The sequence below is a fragment of the Lithobates pipiens genome, unplaced genomic scaffold (assembly GCF_037356315.1).
Source record: "Lithobates pipiens isolate NorthernLeopardFrog02 unplaced genomic scaffold, aLitPip1_a1.2 Scaffold_16, whole genome shotgun sequence".
Classification (NCBI taxonomy): domain Eukaryota; kingdom Metazoa; phylum Chordata; class Amphibia; order Anura; family Ranidae; genus Lithobates; species Lithobates pipiens.
Window position 1 is genome coordinate 154,947,544 of NW_027507748.1, and position 16,697 is coordinate 154,964,240.

General features: G+C 42.8%; 1 protein-coding gene across 2 annotated transcripts in view; it reads left to right on the forward strand.

The window, feature by feature from the left end:
• The first annotated feature begins 13,420 nt into the window (after positions 1–13,420).
• Positions 13,421–16,697, forward strand: part of LOC143982180 (4-hydroxyphenylpyruvate dioxygenase) — an 81,450-nt gene continuing 78,173 nt past the window's right edge. Inside the window, exon 1 of one of the 2 annotated variants that reach the window (XM_077480668.1) lies at positions 13,421–13,552. In XM_077480668.1, coding sequence (XP_077336794.1) covers positions 13,550–13,552 — 3 coding nt within the window. In that variant the 5' untranslated portion in view covers positions 13,421–13,549. The remainder of the gene's footprint in view (positions 13,553–16,697) is intronic. The other variant, XM_077480669.1, reaches the window with a different exon arrangement.

A 16,697-nucleotide genomic window follows, 5' to 3' on the forward strand; every position in this document is an offset into this window, starting at 1 on the left:
CTCTAAATCTTACAGTCCTAAAGTCGCTTCAGAGGCATTTTTGAGAAGCTATGTGTCCCCATCTGACTGCCTTTATAGCATAAAAACACAGCTCAACATCTTGTTATACCCTCCCAACCGCAAATGTAAATGAACTAAGTAGAAATGAAATTACAAAGCTCTACCTAGAACCCAGTAAGACTTCAGATCAGAGCTTCCATCCTTCCGGATGGAAGCTGTACAGTGTTGCTATCTCTGCTCATATTGCTTTACAGCTCATTTGGCTGTACTCCTATGGATCACAGTGTTCGTTCTGCACTTCTGCGACCCATTTTGAGCAGACAGCGGGCTGAAGGCTGCTAAAGTCACAGAGCATGTCCAGGGCAGATTCTCGACAACGGGATCCGTCCTTATGCCTGAACTGGCACCTGGCAAAGCCTCTCTGTGTCCACCTAGGTATGATTCAGAAAAAAAATCCCATCTCTTTTAAATGAGTGCAGTTCCATGCCTGTACTAATCAGCAAACCAAAAAAAAAACACTAAAACTAATGGGTTCCACTGTGTAAAAGGTTGATGGACGCTAATAGGTTACTAATAGGTTACAGTGTAAATACTTTTTTTAAAAACTATTTCAGAGCCACCATGTGATCTCACAGCTCTGTCAGTCTTGCAAAGCCTCCTCTAGAAAGAGCTCCTGACTGTGATCGCACTGCTGCCTCCTCCATGTACAGTGCAGGGTGAATAGCCCTGTATTGTATGTGATGATGTGTAGGGACTGCCTTGAGCATCGGGGAGAGAAGGGGAGAGAACTGGAACAGGGGTAACTTTAAAAATATGAAAACTGGACTAAATGGAATTTTAAAGTGGTTGCAAACCTACAAAGACAAATACAAACAGAACACAAACAAAGCGGCTACAACCGAATGAGAATGACTTTTTGAGAGGTACACACAATGTGAATTAGGTTATAACAAAATCTACTAAACTGTGAAAAATGATGATAGTGGTTTGGGATTTACAACCACTTTAAGGTGCCCAAAGAATACACATACAGTATCTCACATAAGTGAGTACATCCCTCACATTTTTGTAAATATTTTATTCTAGCTTTTCATGTGACAACACTGAAGAAATGACACTTTGCTACAATGTAAAGTAGTGAGTCTACAGCTTGTATAACAGTGTAAATTTGCTGCCTCCTCAAAATAACTCAACACACACCCGTTAATGTCTAAACCACTGGCAATAAAACTAAGTAAAAATTTCCAAATTGGGCCTAATTAGCCATTTCCCCTCCCGGTGTCATGTGACTCATTAGTGTTAGAAGGTGTCAGGTGTGAATGGGGAGCAAGTGTGTTAAATTTGGTGTTATCACTCTCAATCTCTCATACTGGTCCCTGGAAATCCAACATGGTACCTCAGGGCAAAAAACCCTGAGGATCTCAAAAAAAGAATTGTTGCTCTACATTAACCACTTAATAACCGCCCTATAGCCAAATGACGGCTACAGGGCGGTTTCTTAACTCTGGGAGGCCGGCACTTGAGAGCATCCGTGACCGCCGGGTCCACAGGACCCGGCGCATCACGGATCACGGTAAATGACGGAGTGATCACTTGTAAACAAACCGGCGTCATGTTATGACGCCGGTTCCTCCCTCCCCCTCTCTGTACCGATCGGAACAGCGGAGGGGGAAGAGATCGGTGTCAGCAGCGATGTGGGCTGCATCTGCAGTACCCACATTGCTGCTCACCGAAAATTAACCCCTCAATTCCCTGCAAATACTCTGCAATACCCTGCCATTACTCTGCAATACCCTGCAATACTCTGCAATACCCTGCATTACTCTGCAATACCCTGCATTACTCTGCAATACCCTGCAATACTCTGCATTACTCTGCAATACCCTGCAATACCCTGCAATACCCTGCAATACTCTGCAATACTCTGCATTACTCTGCATTACTCTGCAATACTCTGCAATACCCTGCATTACTCTGCAATACTCTGCAACACTCTGCAATACCCTGCAACACTCTGCAACACCCGCCAATACCGTGCAACACTCTGCAATGCTCTGCAACACCCTCCAATATCCTGCAATGCTCTGCAACGCAATACTCTGCAACGCCATACTCTGAGATACCCAGCCATACCCATCCATAGTCTGTGATACCCTGCAATACCCAGCCATAGACACCCCCCCCCCCACTCCCGCCGCCCTCCGGTGCTTCTACCGACTCGCCAATACGATCAAATCCAGAATCTTTTTTTTTTTTTCAGGCTTCCCAGCTTAGAGATGAGATGCGGGGTCTTATTGACCCCATATCTCACTGTAAAGAAGACCTGTCATGCCATATTCCTATTACAAGGGATGTTTACATTCCTTGTAATAGGAATAAAAGTTATCAAAAAATTTATTTTTGGGGAAAAAAATGTCAAACTAAAATAAATAAAGTAAAATGAACAATACATTTTTTATTTTTTTTTAAAAGCGCCCCTGTCCCCATGTGCTCGCATGCAGAAGCGAACGCATACGTAAGTCCCGCCCACATATGAAAACGTTGTTCAAACCACACATGTGAGGTATAGCTGCAAACGTTAGAGCGAGAGCAATAATTCCAGCCCTAGACCTCCTCTGTAACTCAAAACATATAACCAGTAAAAAAAAATGAAATCGTCGCCTATGGGGATTTTTAAGTAGCGACGTTTGGCGCCATTCCACGAGCCTGTGCAATTTTGAAGAGTGACATTTTAGGTATCGATTTACTCGGTGTAACTTCATCTTTCACATTATGCAAAAATTGGGCTAACTTTACTGTGTTTTTTTTTTTTAAGCACAAAACAGTTTTTTTTCCAAAAAAAAGCATTTGAAAAATTGCTGCGCAAATACCATGCGAGATAAAAAGTTGCAACGACCACCATTGTATTCTCCAGGGTGTTTGCTAAAAAAACATATATAATGTTTTGTAATTCGATGTAATTTTCTAGCAAATAAATGATGATTTTTACATGTAGGAGAGAAATGTCAGAATTGTCCTGGGTGCTCCAGAACGCCTGATGGCGCTCCATGCATGTTGGGCCTCTGTATGTGGCCACACTATGTAAAAGTCTCACACATGTGGTATCACCGTACTCGGGAGTAATAGCAGAATGTGTTTTGGGGTGTAATTTGTGGTATGCATATGCTGTGTGAGAAATAAACTGATAATATGACAATTTTGTGGAAAAAAAAAAAAAGTAAAAAAAATCTTGATTTTGCAAAGAATTGTGGGAAAAAATGACAACTTCAAAACACTCATCATGTCTCTTACTAAATACCTTGGAATGTCTTCTTTCCAAAAAGGGGTCATTTGGGGGGTATTTGTACTTTTCTGGCATGTTAGGGTCTCAAGAATTGAAATAGGCCGTCAGTACTTCAGGTGTGATCAATTTTCAGATATTGGCACCATAGCTTGTGGACTCTATAACTTTCACAAAGACCAAATAATATCCACCAATTTGTACTTATTTTTACCAAAGATATGTAGTGGTATACATTTTGGCCAAAATTTATGAAGATAATAGAAGATAATAATTGGGATAAAATCTTAGGAACAAAGAACACGGAGGAAAAATGGGTATGCTTTAAGAGCATATTAAAAAAGGGCATTAAAAGTCCTGGGTGGCTTAACTCCAATGTAAAAATGCATATAAAGGCAAAGGAGAAGGCCTTCAAAAAATACAAGGCTGAGGGATCATCATCAGTATTCCAACTTTACTAGAATGAACAAGAAATGTAAGGGTGCAATCAGGGCAGCTAAGATGGAACAAGAATGGCACGTAGCGGAGTAGAGTAAAAAAAAAATCCCAAGAAATTCTTTAAGTACATAAACAGTAAGAAAGGGAGATCAGATCAGATTGGTCCCATAAAGAATGATGAAGGGAATCTGGTTACTAAGGATGGAGAGATGGCAAATTCTTTATTCTTTTCTTCAGTCTTTACGAGGGAATCAGGGGGCTTCAGTAACCAAAACTGCAATGTTTATCCTCATGACATGTCATAGGAAGCGCCCTCATGGCTAACAGAGGACAGAATTAGAATTAAACTTGAAAAACGTAACACTAATAAGTCACCAGGGCCAGATGGCTTGCACCCGATGGTCCTTAAGGAACTCAGTCAAGTAATTGCCAGACCATTGTTCCTAATTTTTACGAACAGTCCACTGACTGGAATGGTACCAGCTGATTGGAGAAAAGCCAATGTAGCACCAATATTTAAAACGGGCCAAGTTACATCCCTGGGAATTACAGACCAGTTAGCCTAACATAAATTGTATGCAAGCTCTTGGAGGGGATGATAAGGAACTATATCCACTTCCCGACCAGCGCACGACGATGTACATCAACAGAATGGCACGGGCAGGCATATTGGCGTACATGTACGTCCAATCTTCAATGCCGCCCTGCCATCGGGAGCGCGCCGCCGGCGGCACGCTCCCGCACTGGTCGAGACCCCCGTGAGTCCGGTCGCGGGACCCGCGGACTCGATCGCCGCGGGCATACCCGCGATCGTCTCATGAGACGGCTGAATGGAGGAAATGCCGTGTAAACAGCATTTCTCCATTCTGCCTAGCAACTAGTGACGCTGATCTCTGCTCCATGTGATTGGAGCAGAGATCAGTGTTCACTAAATGAAAGCCCAACCCCCCCACCGTTAGTAACACACCCCTAGGAACACTTAACCCCTACATTGCCACCCACTGGTTAACCCTTTCACTGCCAGTGTCATTTACACAGGAATCACTGCATTTATATAGCAGTGATTACTGTATAAATGACAATGGTCCCAAAAATGTGTCAAAAACGTCCGATGGGTCCCCCACAATGTCGCAGTCACAATAAAAATCGCTGATCGCCGCCATTACTAGTAAAAAAATAAATAATAAAAAATTATTAATAAAAATGCTATAAAACTATCCCTATTTTGTAAACGCTATAACTTTTGCGCAAACCAATCAATAATCGCTTATTGCGATTTTTTTACCAAAAATATGTAGAAGAATACGTATCGGCCTAAACTGAGGGAAAAAAATGTTTTTTTATATATTTTTGGGGGATATTTATTATAACAAAAAATAAAAAATAATGCGTTTTTTTCAAAATTGTCGCTCTATTTTTGTTTATAGCGAAAAAAATAAAAACCGCAGGGGTGATCAAATACCACCAAAAGAAAGCTCTATTTGTGTGAAAAAAAGGAGGTCAATTTTGCTTGGGAGCCACGTCGCACGACCGCGCAATTGTCAGTTAAAGCGACGCAGTGCCAAATCGCAAAAAGTGGTCTGGTCTTTGACCAGCAAAATGGTCCGGTCTGAAAGTGGATATACAGGATTTTAGTAATGACAACAGTATCATTACAGTAATCAGCATGGATTCATGAAGAATCGTTCTAGCCAAACCAATCTATTAACCCTCTATGAGGAGATGAGCTTCCATCTAGATAAAGGAAGTCCAGTAGACATGGTGTATCTGGATTTTGTGAAAGCATTTGATACAGTTCCCCGTAAATGTTCACTGTACAAAGTAAGCTCCGTTGGAATGGACCATAGGGTGAGCCCATGGATTGAAAACTGACTACAGGGGCAAGTTCAGAGGGTAGTGATAAATGGGGAGTACTCCGGGGTGGAAAGTGGGGTCCCCCAGGGTTCTGTCCTAAGACCAATCTTATTTAATTTATTAATAAATGACCTGGAGCATGGGATAACCAGCTAAATCTCTGTATTTGCAGATGATACTAAGCTAAGCAGGGCAATAACTTCTCCGCAGGATGTGCAACTACATGGCAAATGAGGTTTAGTGTACAAAAACATAAAATAATGCATTTGGGTGGAAAAAAATATGAATGCAATCTACTCACTAGGGGCAAAAACTCTGGGAAAATCTAGGATGGAAAAAGACCTAGGGTCCTAGTAGATGACAAGCTCAGCAATTGCATTCGATGCCAAGCTGCTGCAAGCAAAGCAAAAAGAATATTGGCATGCATTAAAAAAGAGATTAACTCCAGAGATAAAACAATAATACTCCCACTCTACAAGACTGTGGTCTGGCCCTACCTGGAGTATGCTGTCCAGTCCAGGGCACCAGTGCTCAGGAAGGATGTGCTGGAACCGGAGAGAGTCCAGTGAAGGGCAACAAAACTAATAAAGGGACTGGAGGACCTTAGTTATGAGGATAGGTTATGAGTAGGGATGAGCCGAACACCCCCCGGTTCGGTTCGCACCAGAACTTGCGAACGACCCCCGCGTTCGGTACGAACGTTAGAACCCCATTGAAGTCTATGGGACTCGAACGTTCGAATTGGAAAGTGCTAATTTTAATGGCTAATATGCAAGATAGTGTGCTAAAAAGGGTTTGGCGACCTGCCTCCTGCCTCAGGGGACATGGGTCACTGCAAAATAAAGTTTTAAAAACTACCGTTTTGGCGGGAGCAGTGATTTTAATGACGATTAAAGTGAAAAAAAAAAAGTGAAATATTCCTTTAAATATGGTGCCTGGGGGGTGTCTATAGTATGCCTGTGAAGTGCCACGTGTTTCCCGTGTTTAGAACAGTCCCTGCACAAAATGACATTAAACGGAAATAACACCATTTAAAACTGCTTGCGGTTTTAATGTTATATCTGGTTCCTGCAATATGGTTGAAAATCATTCAGAAAAATGGCATGGGTAGCCCTCCCTGCCCATTACCAGCCTATTTGGGTCTTGTACACATATTAAGGGGAACCCCGTACCCATATTAAAAAAAGGAAATGCGTGTGGCCCCCAGGCCCTATATACTCAGAACAGCAGTATACAGGCGGTGCAAACAAGACAGGGACTGTGTAGGTTTGTTGTGTTAAGTTGAATCTGTTTGTCATTTTCAACCGGTACATTTTTAAAGTGTAGCTCCAGTCAAAAAAAATATCTTTAAGCTTTTTGGAAAACATAGGGAAGGGTTATCACCCCTGTATAATTTTGTTTTGTCGTCCATCTTTTTTCATCTCACTTGCTGCTGTCTCCTTGCGTTTGCAAGTAGGAGATGTTTGTAAGTTGGATGTTTGAAAGTAGGGGCCTGCCCTATATTATAGCGGTATGTACTGGGTACAGAGCACGCAGACAGCACGCACTATCTCCTAACACTACTGACTGCAAGCTCTATTATTAACCACTTGTTAGCCCAATGTTTGCATAAAGTGAAAGATGAAGTTATGCTGAGTAAATAGATATCAAACATGTCACTCTTCAAAATTGCACATGCCCGTGGAATGGCGCCAAACGTCGCTACTTAAAAAATCCCCATAGGCGACGCTTTAAATATTTTTTTACTGGTTACATGTTTTGAGTTGCAGAGGAGGTCTAGGACTAGAATTATTGCTCTCGCTCTAACATTCTCGGCGATACCTCACATGTGTGGCACATGCGAGCACATGGGGACATGGGCGCTTTAATTTTTATTTTATTTTTTTATTGTTCATTTTACTTTATTTTAGTTTGACATTTTTTTTCCCAAAAATATATTTTTGATCACTTTTATTCCTATTACAAGAAATGTAAACATCCCTTGTAATAGGAATATGGGATGACAGGTCCTCTTTACAGTGAAATCTGGGGGGTCAATATGACCCCACATCTCACCTCTAGGCTGGGAAGCCTGAAATAAAAAATTAAAAAAAAGATTCTGGCTTTGATCGTACTGGCGAGTTGGTAGAAGCACCAGAGGGCGGTGAGGGGTGGGGGGCGTCTATGGCTGGGTACTTCAGGGTATCACCGAGTATGGCTGGGTATCTCTGAGTATGGCTGGGTATGGCAATTTATGGCAGGGTATTACAGAGTATTGGCAGAGTATTGGCAGGGTATTGGCGGGGTACTACAGAATAATAGCAGGGTACTGCAGAGTATTGGGGGTACTGCAGAGTAATGGCGGGTACTGCAGAGTATTGGGGGGTACTGCAGAGTAATGGCGGGGTACTGCAGAGTAATGGCAGGGTACTGCAGAGTATTGGGGGGTACTGCAGAGTAATGGGGGGTACTGCAGAGTATTGGGGGGTACTGCAGAGTAATGGGGGTTACTGCAGAGTAATGGGGGGTACTGCAGAGTAATGGCGGGGTACTGCAGAGTAATGGCAGGGTACTGCAGAGTATTGGGGGGTACTGCAGAGTAATGGGGGGTACTGAAGAGTAATGGCAGGGTACTGCAGAGTAATGGCAGGGTACTGCACTGCAGAGTAATGGCAGGGTACTGCACTGCAGAGTAATGGCGGGGTACTGCACTGCAGAGTAATGGCGGGGTACTGCACTGCAGAGTAATGGCGGGGTACTGCACTGCAGAGTAATGGCGGGGTACTGCAGAGTAATGGCGGGGTACTGCAGAGTAATGGCAGGGTACTGCACTGCAGAGTAATGGCGGGGTACTGCACTGCAGAGTAATGGCAGGGTACTGCAGAGTAATGGCGGGGTACTGCAGAGTAATGGCAGGGTACTGCACTGCAGAGTAATGGCGGGGTACTGCAGAGTAATGGCGGGGTACTGCAGAGTAATGGCAGGGTACTGCACTGCAGAGTAATGGCGGGGTACTGCACTGCAGAGTAATGGCGGGGTACTGCAGAGTAATGGCGGGGTACTGCAGAGTAATGGCAGGGTACTGCAGAGTATGCACTGGTATTGCAGAGTATTGGCAGGGAATTGAGGGGTTAAATTCGGTGAGCAGCGATGTGGGCACTGCAGATGCAGCCCACATCGCTGCTGACACCGATCTCTTTCCCCTCCGCTGTACCGATCGGTACAGAAAGGGGAGGGAGGAACAGGCGTCATAACATGACGCCGGTTTGTTTCCAAGTGATCACTCCGTCATTTGACGGAGCAATCACGTGGTAAACGGCCGCTATGAGCGGCCGTTTACCGTGATGCGCCGGGTCCTATGGACCCGGCGGTCACGGATGCTCTCGAGTGCGCACACCTCGGGGCACGCGAGAGCAGAATTCTGGGAGGCCGTTAATTAACGGCCTCTCTGAGTTAAACAACCGCCCTGAAGCCGTTAATCGGCAATGGGCAGTTGTTAAGTGGTTAAAGCTAGATCACTAGCTATATAGGTGAGGTGAATATAGTGGTGTATACTGCAGTCAGGGCACAGACAACAACCACTACACAGCAGCAAGATAGGAAATCAGCCAAAAACGATTGGTGTGTACTGTGTTGAAGGTACACAGAACACCCACTGCTTCAGATGCAAAGTAACACACTACAGGAGGCCGCCTTAAAGGCGGCCTTATATAGTGTGGGGCGTGCACTACACAGTCTGAGCTATGATTGGCCACAGGCAGGATGCCTGTGGCCAATCATGGCTCTCCTCGCTGCCGGCGCTGCGATTGGCCAAGCATGCGGGGTCACAGTGCATGCTTGGCCAATCATCAGACAGCAATGCACTGCGCCAACGCAGTGCATTGTGGTCCGCGCGCGCGTCACTCGAATTTTGACGCGAACGGCCAAAACGTTCGGAATTCGCCGAACGCACGAACGGCCAATGTTCGAGTCGAACGTACGTTCGACTCGAACACGAAGCTCATCCCTAGTTATGAGCAATTTGTTCTCTCTGGAGAGGAGACTCTTGAGAGGGGTTATGATTTCAAAGTACAAATATCATACTGGTGACCCCACAATAGAGATACAACTTTTCAGCGAAAGGGAATTTAATAAGACATGTGGCCATTCACTAAAACTAGAAGAAAATCGGTTTAACCTTAAAATGCGTAGAGGGTTCTTTACTGTAAAGCGGTTAGGATGTGGAATTCTCTTCCACAGGCAGTGGTTTCAGCGGGGAGCATCGATAATTTAAAAAAAATTTGATATGCACCTGAACTACCAAAACATACAGGGATATACAATGTAATATTGACATAAAATCACACAAATAGGTTGGACTTGATGGACTTGTGTCTTTTTTCGACCTTGCCAACTATGTAATTTCCTAATGTTCTGATAAACATTAAGTATCCTATTTATAAAATGGACAGTGCACTTACCACACAATCGGCACTGATGTTACTCTGCATCTGCATACTGCTGTATTCACATTTATAAAACATTTTTTTATCAAGTCTATTTCCAAAGTTCCCAGTGCAAAGTGCCTTTTGTTGAGTTGGGACGACTAAAGGAGTAGGAAATGGTTATCTGCACTTTTTTGCAACAAAACTGCTTTGTTACTTCTAGCCAAGTGGAATTAATAGAAAACCACCTAAGATAAAATATAAGGGCTCATTCACATAAGCAGCCTGGGGGGAAGTGGCAAAGCGTATTTACTGCCCTATAAATTGGCATGCAGCTGCTCAGGGCTGTACATATGACATAGCAAGAATTAAACACAATGAGCCCAAGTCTTCAAGCAGGAGGTCAAAAGACAGCTCCTGTTGCTCTAGGAGCCATGATCGCTCATGTTCAAAGTCACATACTTCACTCCAGGGTTTTATCTAACAGACATCACTCACTTTCCTCTCCGAAAAACTTGTTCACCACCTAATTCTGAAAAATGTTGGGCTTGCGGTGCTATGAGGGCACTCAGGAGGGAGGGGCCAGGAGCATCGAAGAGGGACCCAAGAAGAGGAGGATCCAAGCTGCACAGTGCAGGTAAGTATAACATGTTTGTTTGATTTGCGGAGACAGCTGTTCTTAGGAGAGGTGATCACTTTGGAGTGGTGCACTCCCATGTTTGGATCGTTCGCCCTGGGCAGCCTCAAACTTTGGCAGCAGAACTATGGCTGGTTCTTTTCATTCTGGCTCTCATTAAAATTAGTTTCAGCCATATTGCCTTCACTATGGTTAATTACTTACCACGTCTCCTGCCGTGTTGCCCCCAGGATAATGGAAAATATTTTCAATATTCACTGTATTTACTTTCCTGGTGCATAAACATGGCAGCTTACTTTGTCCAACCATCCAATTTAGGAGAATGAGGGTAACATTTATAGAATCAATGTGCAATCCCATTTCATTTATCAGTCCCCCCCCCCCCCCTCCACCAATGTAAAGCTTCCTTATATTAACCCATCTGCAGCCCCCACTAATGTAAATTCCCTTTATATGAAAATTGATATGGATACATAGGATAACATATCCCCCTTCAGAGTCTCAAGCGGTATATAGAAAAAGAGTAAAAGACATCCATCAGATTTTTTTCTGAAAGGCGAGCAGCCCCAGTGCTGGGTCTGGCACATGCCAATGTATGGAGCCATTTAGCTATGTGTTTTATATTTCCCTTTTTTTTAAATAAAAATCAGTATTATGCTATGGATGTCTTTTACTCTTTTTCTATATACCGCTTGAGACTCTGAAGGGGGATATGTTATCCTATGTATCCATATCAACATTCATGTGAACAGGCACTTACCTGTACAGGCGTTGTTTGACTTACTTTTTTAATTAAAGCGGTCAAGCGAATCTGGTAAGCAGATTGTATCTTCATTTCACGATTGGGTGTCGTTGTTCTTTGGTGGAGGCATATGCAAGCTATCTGGAAACATTTTTATCACGTTTTGCAAGATCTCTTGCACTTGGTGGATTTGGGATCACTTATCATAGAAGTTGGAGTGACATATCTATGGGACTTCGTGTGATTGAACTATAAGTTAATTTTTTGAAGGGATTCCTTATGGTCATTGGATCACGAGTGGGAAACTTTTGATTATTGGTTTCACATATATTGTTCAGTCATTTTGAATATTGTGTTTATTTTGAGTAAATTCACATTAGCACATATATATTTTTTTAAATTAACTAGAGCACCCCAAAATTATCAAATTCCCTTTATAGTTATCAACCAGCAGCCCACATATTTATCCATTAGCAACTCCTACAATGTAAAACCCTCTTTTATATATATATATATATATATATATATATATATATATATATATATATATCCACAGGCAGCCCCCATCCCAACCTTTATGTAAAGCCCTAATATATTTATCCATCAAAATTTCCCCCCAGAATCAAAACCTAATATATTCATCCATCAGCATCTCCCCCCAGTTTACAGCCCCCACATATTCATCCATCTGAAGCCTACCCTACATGCATTTATCATCAGTCCTTGGTATACAGCCTTCATATTCATCTTTTACCAGCCTCCCCATGTACATCCATCACCAGTACTCAGTGTAGAGCCCCTCATTTATCCCTTACCAGTCCCCCTCACATACACTGCATGTGCCCACATGCTATCTTGTGTGTGCATGCATGTAAATCCCTAGTGCTTGCAAAGACAAGCTGTGAGTCTCTGACAGTTGCCAAATACCCCCCAGAAAGCACTGTCATGTCTGTACTCACAATGAATGTCACAGCATGCATGCTCTCATCTGTACAAATGCCTCCTGGATGTGTTAAATGGGCATTCCAGGAAACAGCGGGGGCATTATTCTTGCCTAGGTGAGAAAGCACAAAGTTCCTGACTGCGCAGCACAAAAAAAAGTTAAGAAACCATTCCAAACAAGGGAAAGTGTACTCAAATTGTGGAAGAGGGAGAGGGGAGGAACCAGGAACAAAAAAGTAATTTTAATAGTTGAAGGTCCATTCTCAAGCATGTGCAGTAGAGAGCCAGCTGTGATTTCACTACCCAAGATGGTGATGCTGGGGACCCACACGAGAGAGTAGAAGCAGCTGTGGGAAGACAGCTTCTAGTAAGTATTTTTAAGACCCTTTTCACACTGGGGCGGCAGGTCCATTAGCGGTAAAGCACTGCTAGTTTTAGCGGCGCTTTACCGCTACTATAGCGGTGCTTTTCAGCCGTTAGCGGAAAGGGTTAATATCGCCCATTTGCGGCCCTGCCCATTACTTTCAATGGGCAGGGGCAGTGGAGGAGCGATGAATACACTGCTCTCGCACCGCCCCAAAGATGCTGCTTGCAGGACTTTTTTCCTCTGTCTTGCAAGCACACCGTCCCAGTGTGAGAGGTGCTTTACAGGCGCTATTTGTACACCTGAAAACTGCCCCAGTGTGACAGGGGTATAAAAGTCAGCAGCTACAGTATTTGTAGCAGCTGACCTTTTTTTTTTTTAATAGGAAGTTCCTCTTTATTATTAAAATTACATGATTAAAACTAACTAAAAGCACAATAATATATTTTTTTTACCTAAAAACAAAGATACTATATATGTATACAGTAAAACCATTTATTCTATTTTAAGATTACCACATCCATTGTATATATTAGAAAATTTAGCACAACATTGGATTCAATTTAGAGGCTTTGCTTCTAATGTCATCAGCACTACATTCTAGAAAACCAGTAAAAGAATAGGCAGGACCATGGTTAATCATTTTAGGTTCATAACACACCCAATGTTCAGTCCTAGAGGGGAAAGGTGAGGGACCCAGGACAGGTTAAAGTAACAACAGAACGTTTATTTATTTAAGGGTGGATGAGCAGAGGGTGTTTTCTAAGCTGGCCAATAGGAGAAAGCTTCTGTGGTTTATACATGAACGGTCTCCATCAAATATTTCTTTAAAATATTTGAAAACTAACATCAAGAGAGAAACTCTACAAGAGTCTGAACACGTTCCACAATGGTATGTACTAAAATTTCTAATTAATTCATTTTTATTTTAAATGCATATGTACAATGTCATTTTTGTTTATTTTGTAGAAGTCATTATGGGTGATATATATTACATACATACATACAATACAAAATATCCCAATAGGAATACTCGAAGGGCCAGCATCGATCTGTTAAAGAACCTCTATTTGGAAAATCCTCAAAGAAATACAGGAAATATGAAAACAAGAATGTTATGAAGTATGGAAAAATAAAGCATATATTACCTCTGCTGTCTGGTACAAAGCCATTCAGACATTTACGAAACAAGATCACAGTAAACCCGTAATCAGCAACAGAGTTGGGAGTGCTGGACACAACAAATAATTATTGAAAATAATTGCCCAGATAAAAAATGTTATTACACAGTAATAACGGTAGTGACCTGGACACTGAACTAGCAGAACTATTTATGTTGGTGGGAAGCTACATGCCTAAGCACTCCCTTCAATATTAAAGGTTTTATTTTAACTGGCCTCACATGTTACAATACAATTGTACAATCTCCATTGTATCTACCAATAACTATATAGTGGAAGTGCATGCCTGGAAACAAACTCAATGGATTGCATAAGCAGGACCTCCCATTACATTACAGTTTTGGTAATGCTTAGCTCATTATATATGTTACACTCTTAATGTACAATCTTTGTACAATCAACCTTTCATTTACCAGAACTATGTAATATAAGGAACCTAAAATTATCCAATCAACACTTATCTAATCAGGCAGACCCATGCGATACATAGCAGTTGGTAGATCTATAGGAGATTGTATGGTCAGATTGTAAGGTGTAGGGAGCTTAAAAGAGATTGTATTTTGTATGAGGATCTAAAGACTATAGAAGTATTAGGGTTAATATGGGAAATAGACAAGCATTGCATTCAGGTTAGCAGATTTTGGACAAGAAATTTAATGTTCTGTATGTTTTATAAAGTGACCAGGATTACAGATCCTTCACTTACATATATATAGATACAACTGTGGCTGGGACTTGGGCAACAGTATAGGGTTTATTTATAAAAAAAAATAGCTGTGGGAATGTATGAGCATTCGTACAGCTGTCATGAATAATCACCATAATGTGTCTAATTTGTTTATTTCCTATGATGATCAGCTCACAGATCACCCATCATATGGGTTTACGATATTTGAAATAATTCTGTTTTAATTCAATCTTATTTTTATTGAGATAAGAAAAAGACATGGTAGAAAAAAAAGGAGTACAGAATAATCCAACATATTTGTTTTACATTGATACATAGACAAACAGAAAAATCCAACTCTGCTACAATGGGATCAAACTATCTCTAGGTTGATATCAGTTCTTTAGGTTCGGTTTGCGTAATATGGTGTAAGAGCCTGTACGCCTACAGTGCCTATTCCAAGGTAACGTGAGTATGTGTGCACCACTATCCTCTCAACGAGTGATGCCCACTCATTACAGGTAGGCCAGAGCTGTTGTACCTATTCTGGCCACGTCCCCTCTGGGGGGGAAGCTCTGTATGTGTCACCATCCTGGTCTAATGAGACTGGAGGTCATGAATTAAGTAATCAGGTGTTGTTGCAACATGTATAAGGGAGGGAAGAAAGCGGGAAGAGGGTATGGGAAGAGGGGTCAGGACAGTAAAGAGCTTTAGGGTTCAAGAGATAGACATTCCACCCTGGTCACACAGGTGTATCGGTAGAATCCTCTGTGGCCAGCAAGATAAATTCTGAGGAATATGGAAACATAGACCACGAGGTCCAGGTCTTGGAAAATTGCTCCTCCCTACCCATTTCCTGCGAGTACATTAGTTCCAAACTATTAATTCGGTCCACTTCAATTGCCCAATCCCCCAGGGAAGGCACGTCCGTCGACCTCCAATGTCTGGGCAACACCGTTTTAGCGGCTGCCAAAAAGTGGCTCAGAACGTCCTGCTTGATTGACTTAAGTGGTCCCGAGCAGAGCAGAGATAGCAGGGCTAACTCAGGAGAGGGTGTGATTGAGGTCGCCATGAGTCTGCAGTACAAGTCTAGGATCTTTTGCCAGAACTTCCTTACAGGAGGGCATTCCCACCAAATGTGAAGTAAGGTTCCCCTAGATGATAAGCAACGCCAGCAAGTATCCGGAAGCGCCGAGTTTATCCGGTGCAAAGTCGAAGGGCACCTGTACCAATGGGTCAACAGCTTAAACCCCTTTTCTTGAGAGTTGGAGGCTAGAGACATTTTGTGAGTCAGTATGAAACACTTTTGCCAGGCAACAGGTGAGATGGAGCGGCCCAGGTCTTCCTTCCATGCCTGTGTGTATGGGGGAAGGTCAGGATTAAAAGCCGTATGCAAGAGAGAATATAATTGAGAGACTACATGTGTAGGAGGGGTGGCCTGGAGCAGCATGTCCTCCAAATCTGTTAAGTCAGTGAGTACGTTAGGTAACGATGAGAAGGTGCGAATTAAGGAAATCACCTGTTGCCTCTGCAGCCAATGCGTCGAGGTATGGGAAGATGAGTCTGGGGGAACGTCTTGAGTCAGAGAGGGGTCTGAACGTAGAACTTGAGCAAGTCGCCTATGGTCCTCCTTACACCAAGGTCCAAAATTCGCTCCCCTCAGGGCCGGTGGAAAAGCCGGAATCCCAAACAAAGGAGTCATGGGTCCCTTCAGGGGAGATAGGGTCTTGGAGGAATTCATTCGAGTCCAGATTTGTATGGTTTGTCGGGTGAGGTCGCTCAGGGGTTCCTCTCCTTTCAGGAATTCAGTAGTCGTCCACGGCAATGCACAGAGATCTATTGGGTTAATATGGCTCTCTATCTGCACCCACAATTTGGAGGAGGAATGATGAAACCAGTTAAGTATACACGTGAGCACAGCTGCTCTATAGTATATGGAGGCATCTGGAGCTCCTGCTCCGCCACGAAACTTGGTGAGCGATAAAGTCTCATAGCGTATCCGGGGACGAACCCCTCCCCAAATAAAGGAGGAGAATAGTTGGCGCAGCTTCTTAAAAAAACAGGAGGGTAAGGAAATGGGAATTGTTTGGAACAAATAAAGAAACCGAGGGAGGACATTCATTTTTAGGGCATTCACTCTGCCTAGCCACGATAGCCATTTTTTGCGTAGTTCGAGAGATCCGTCTTGG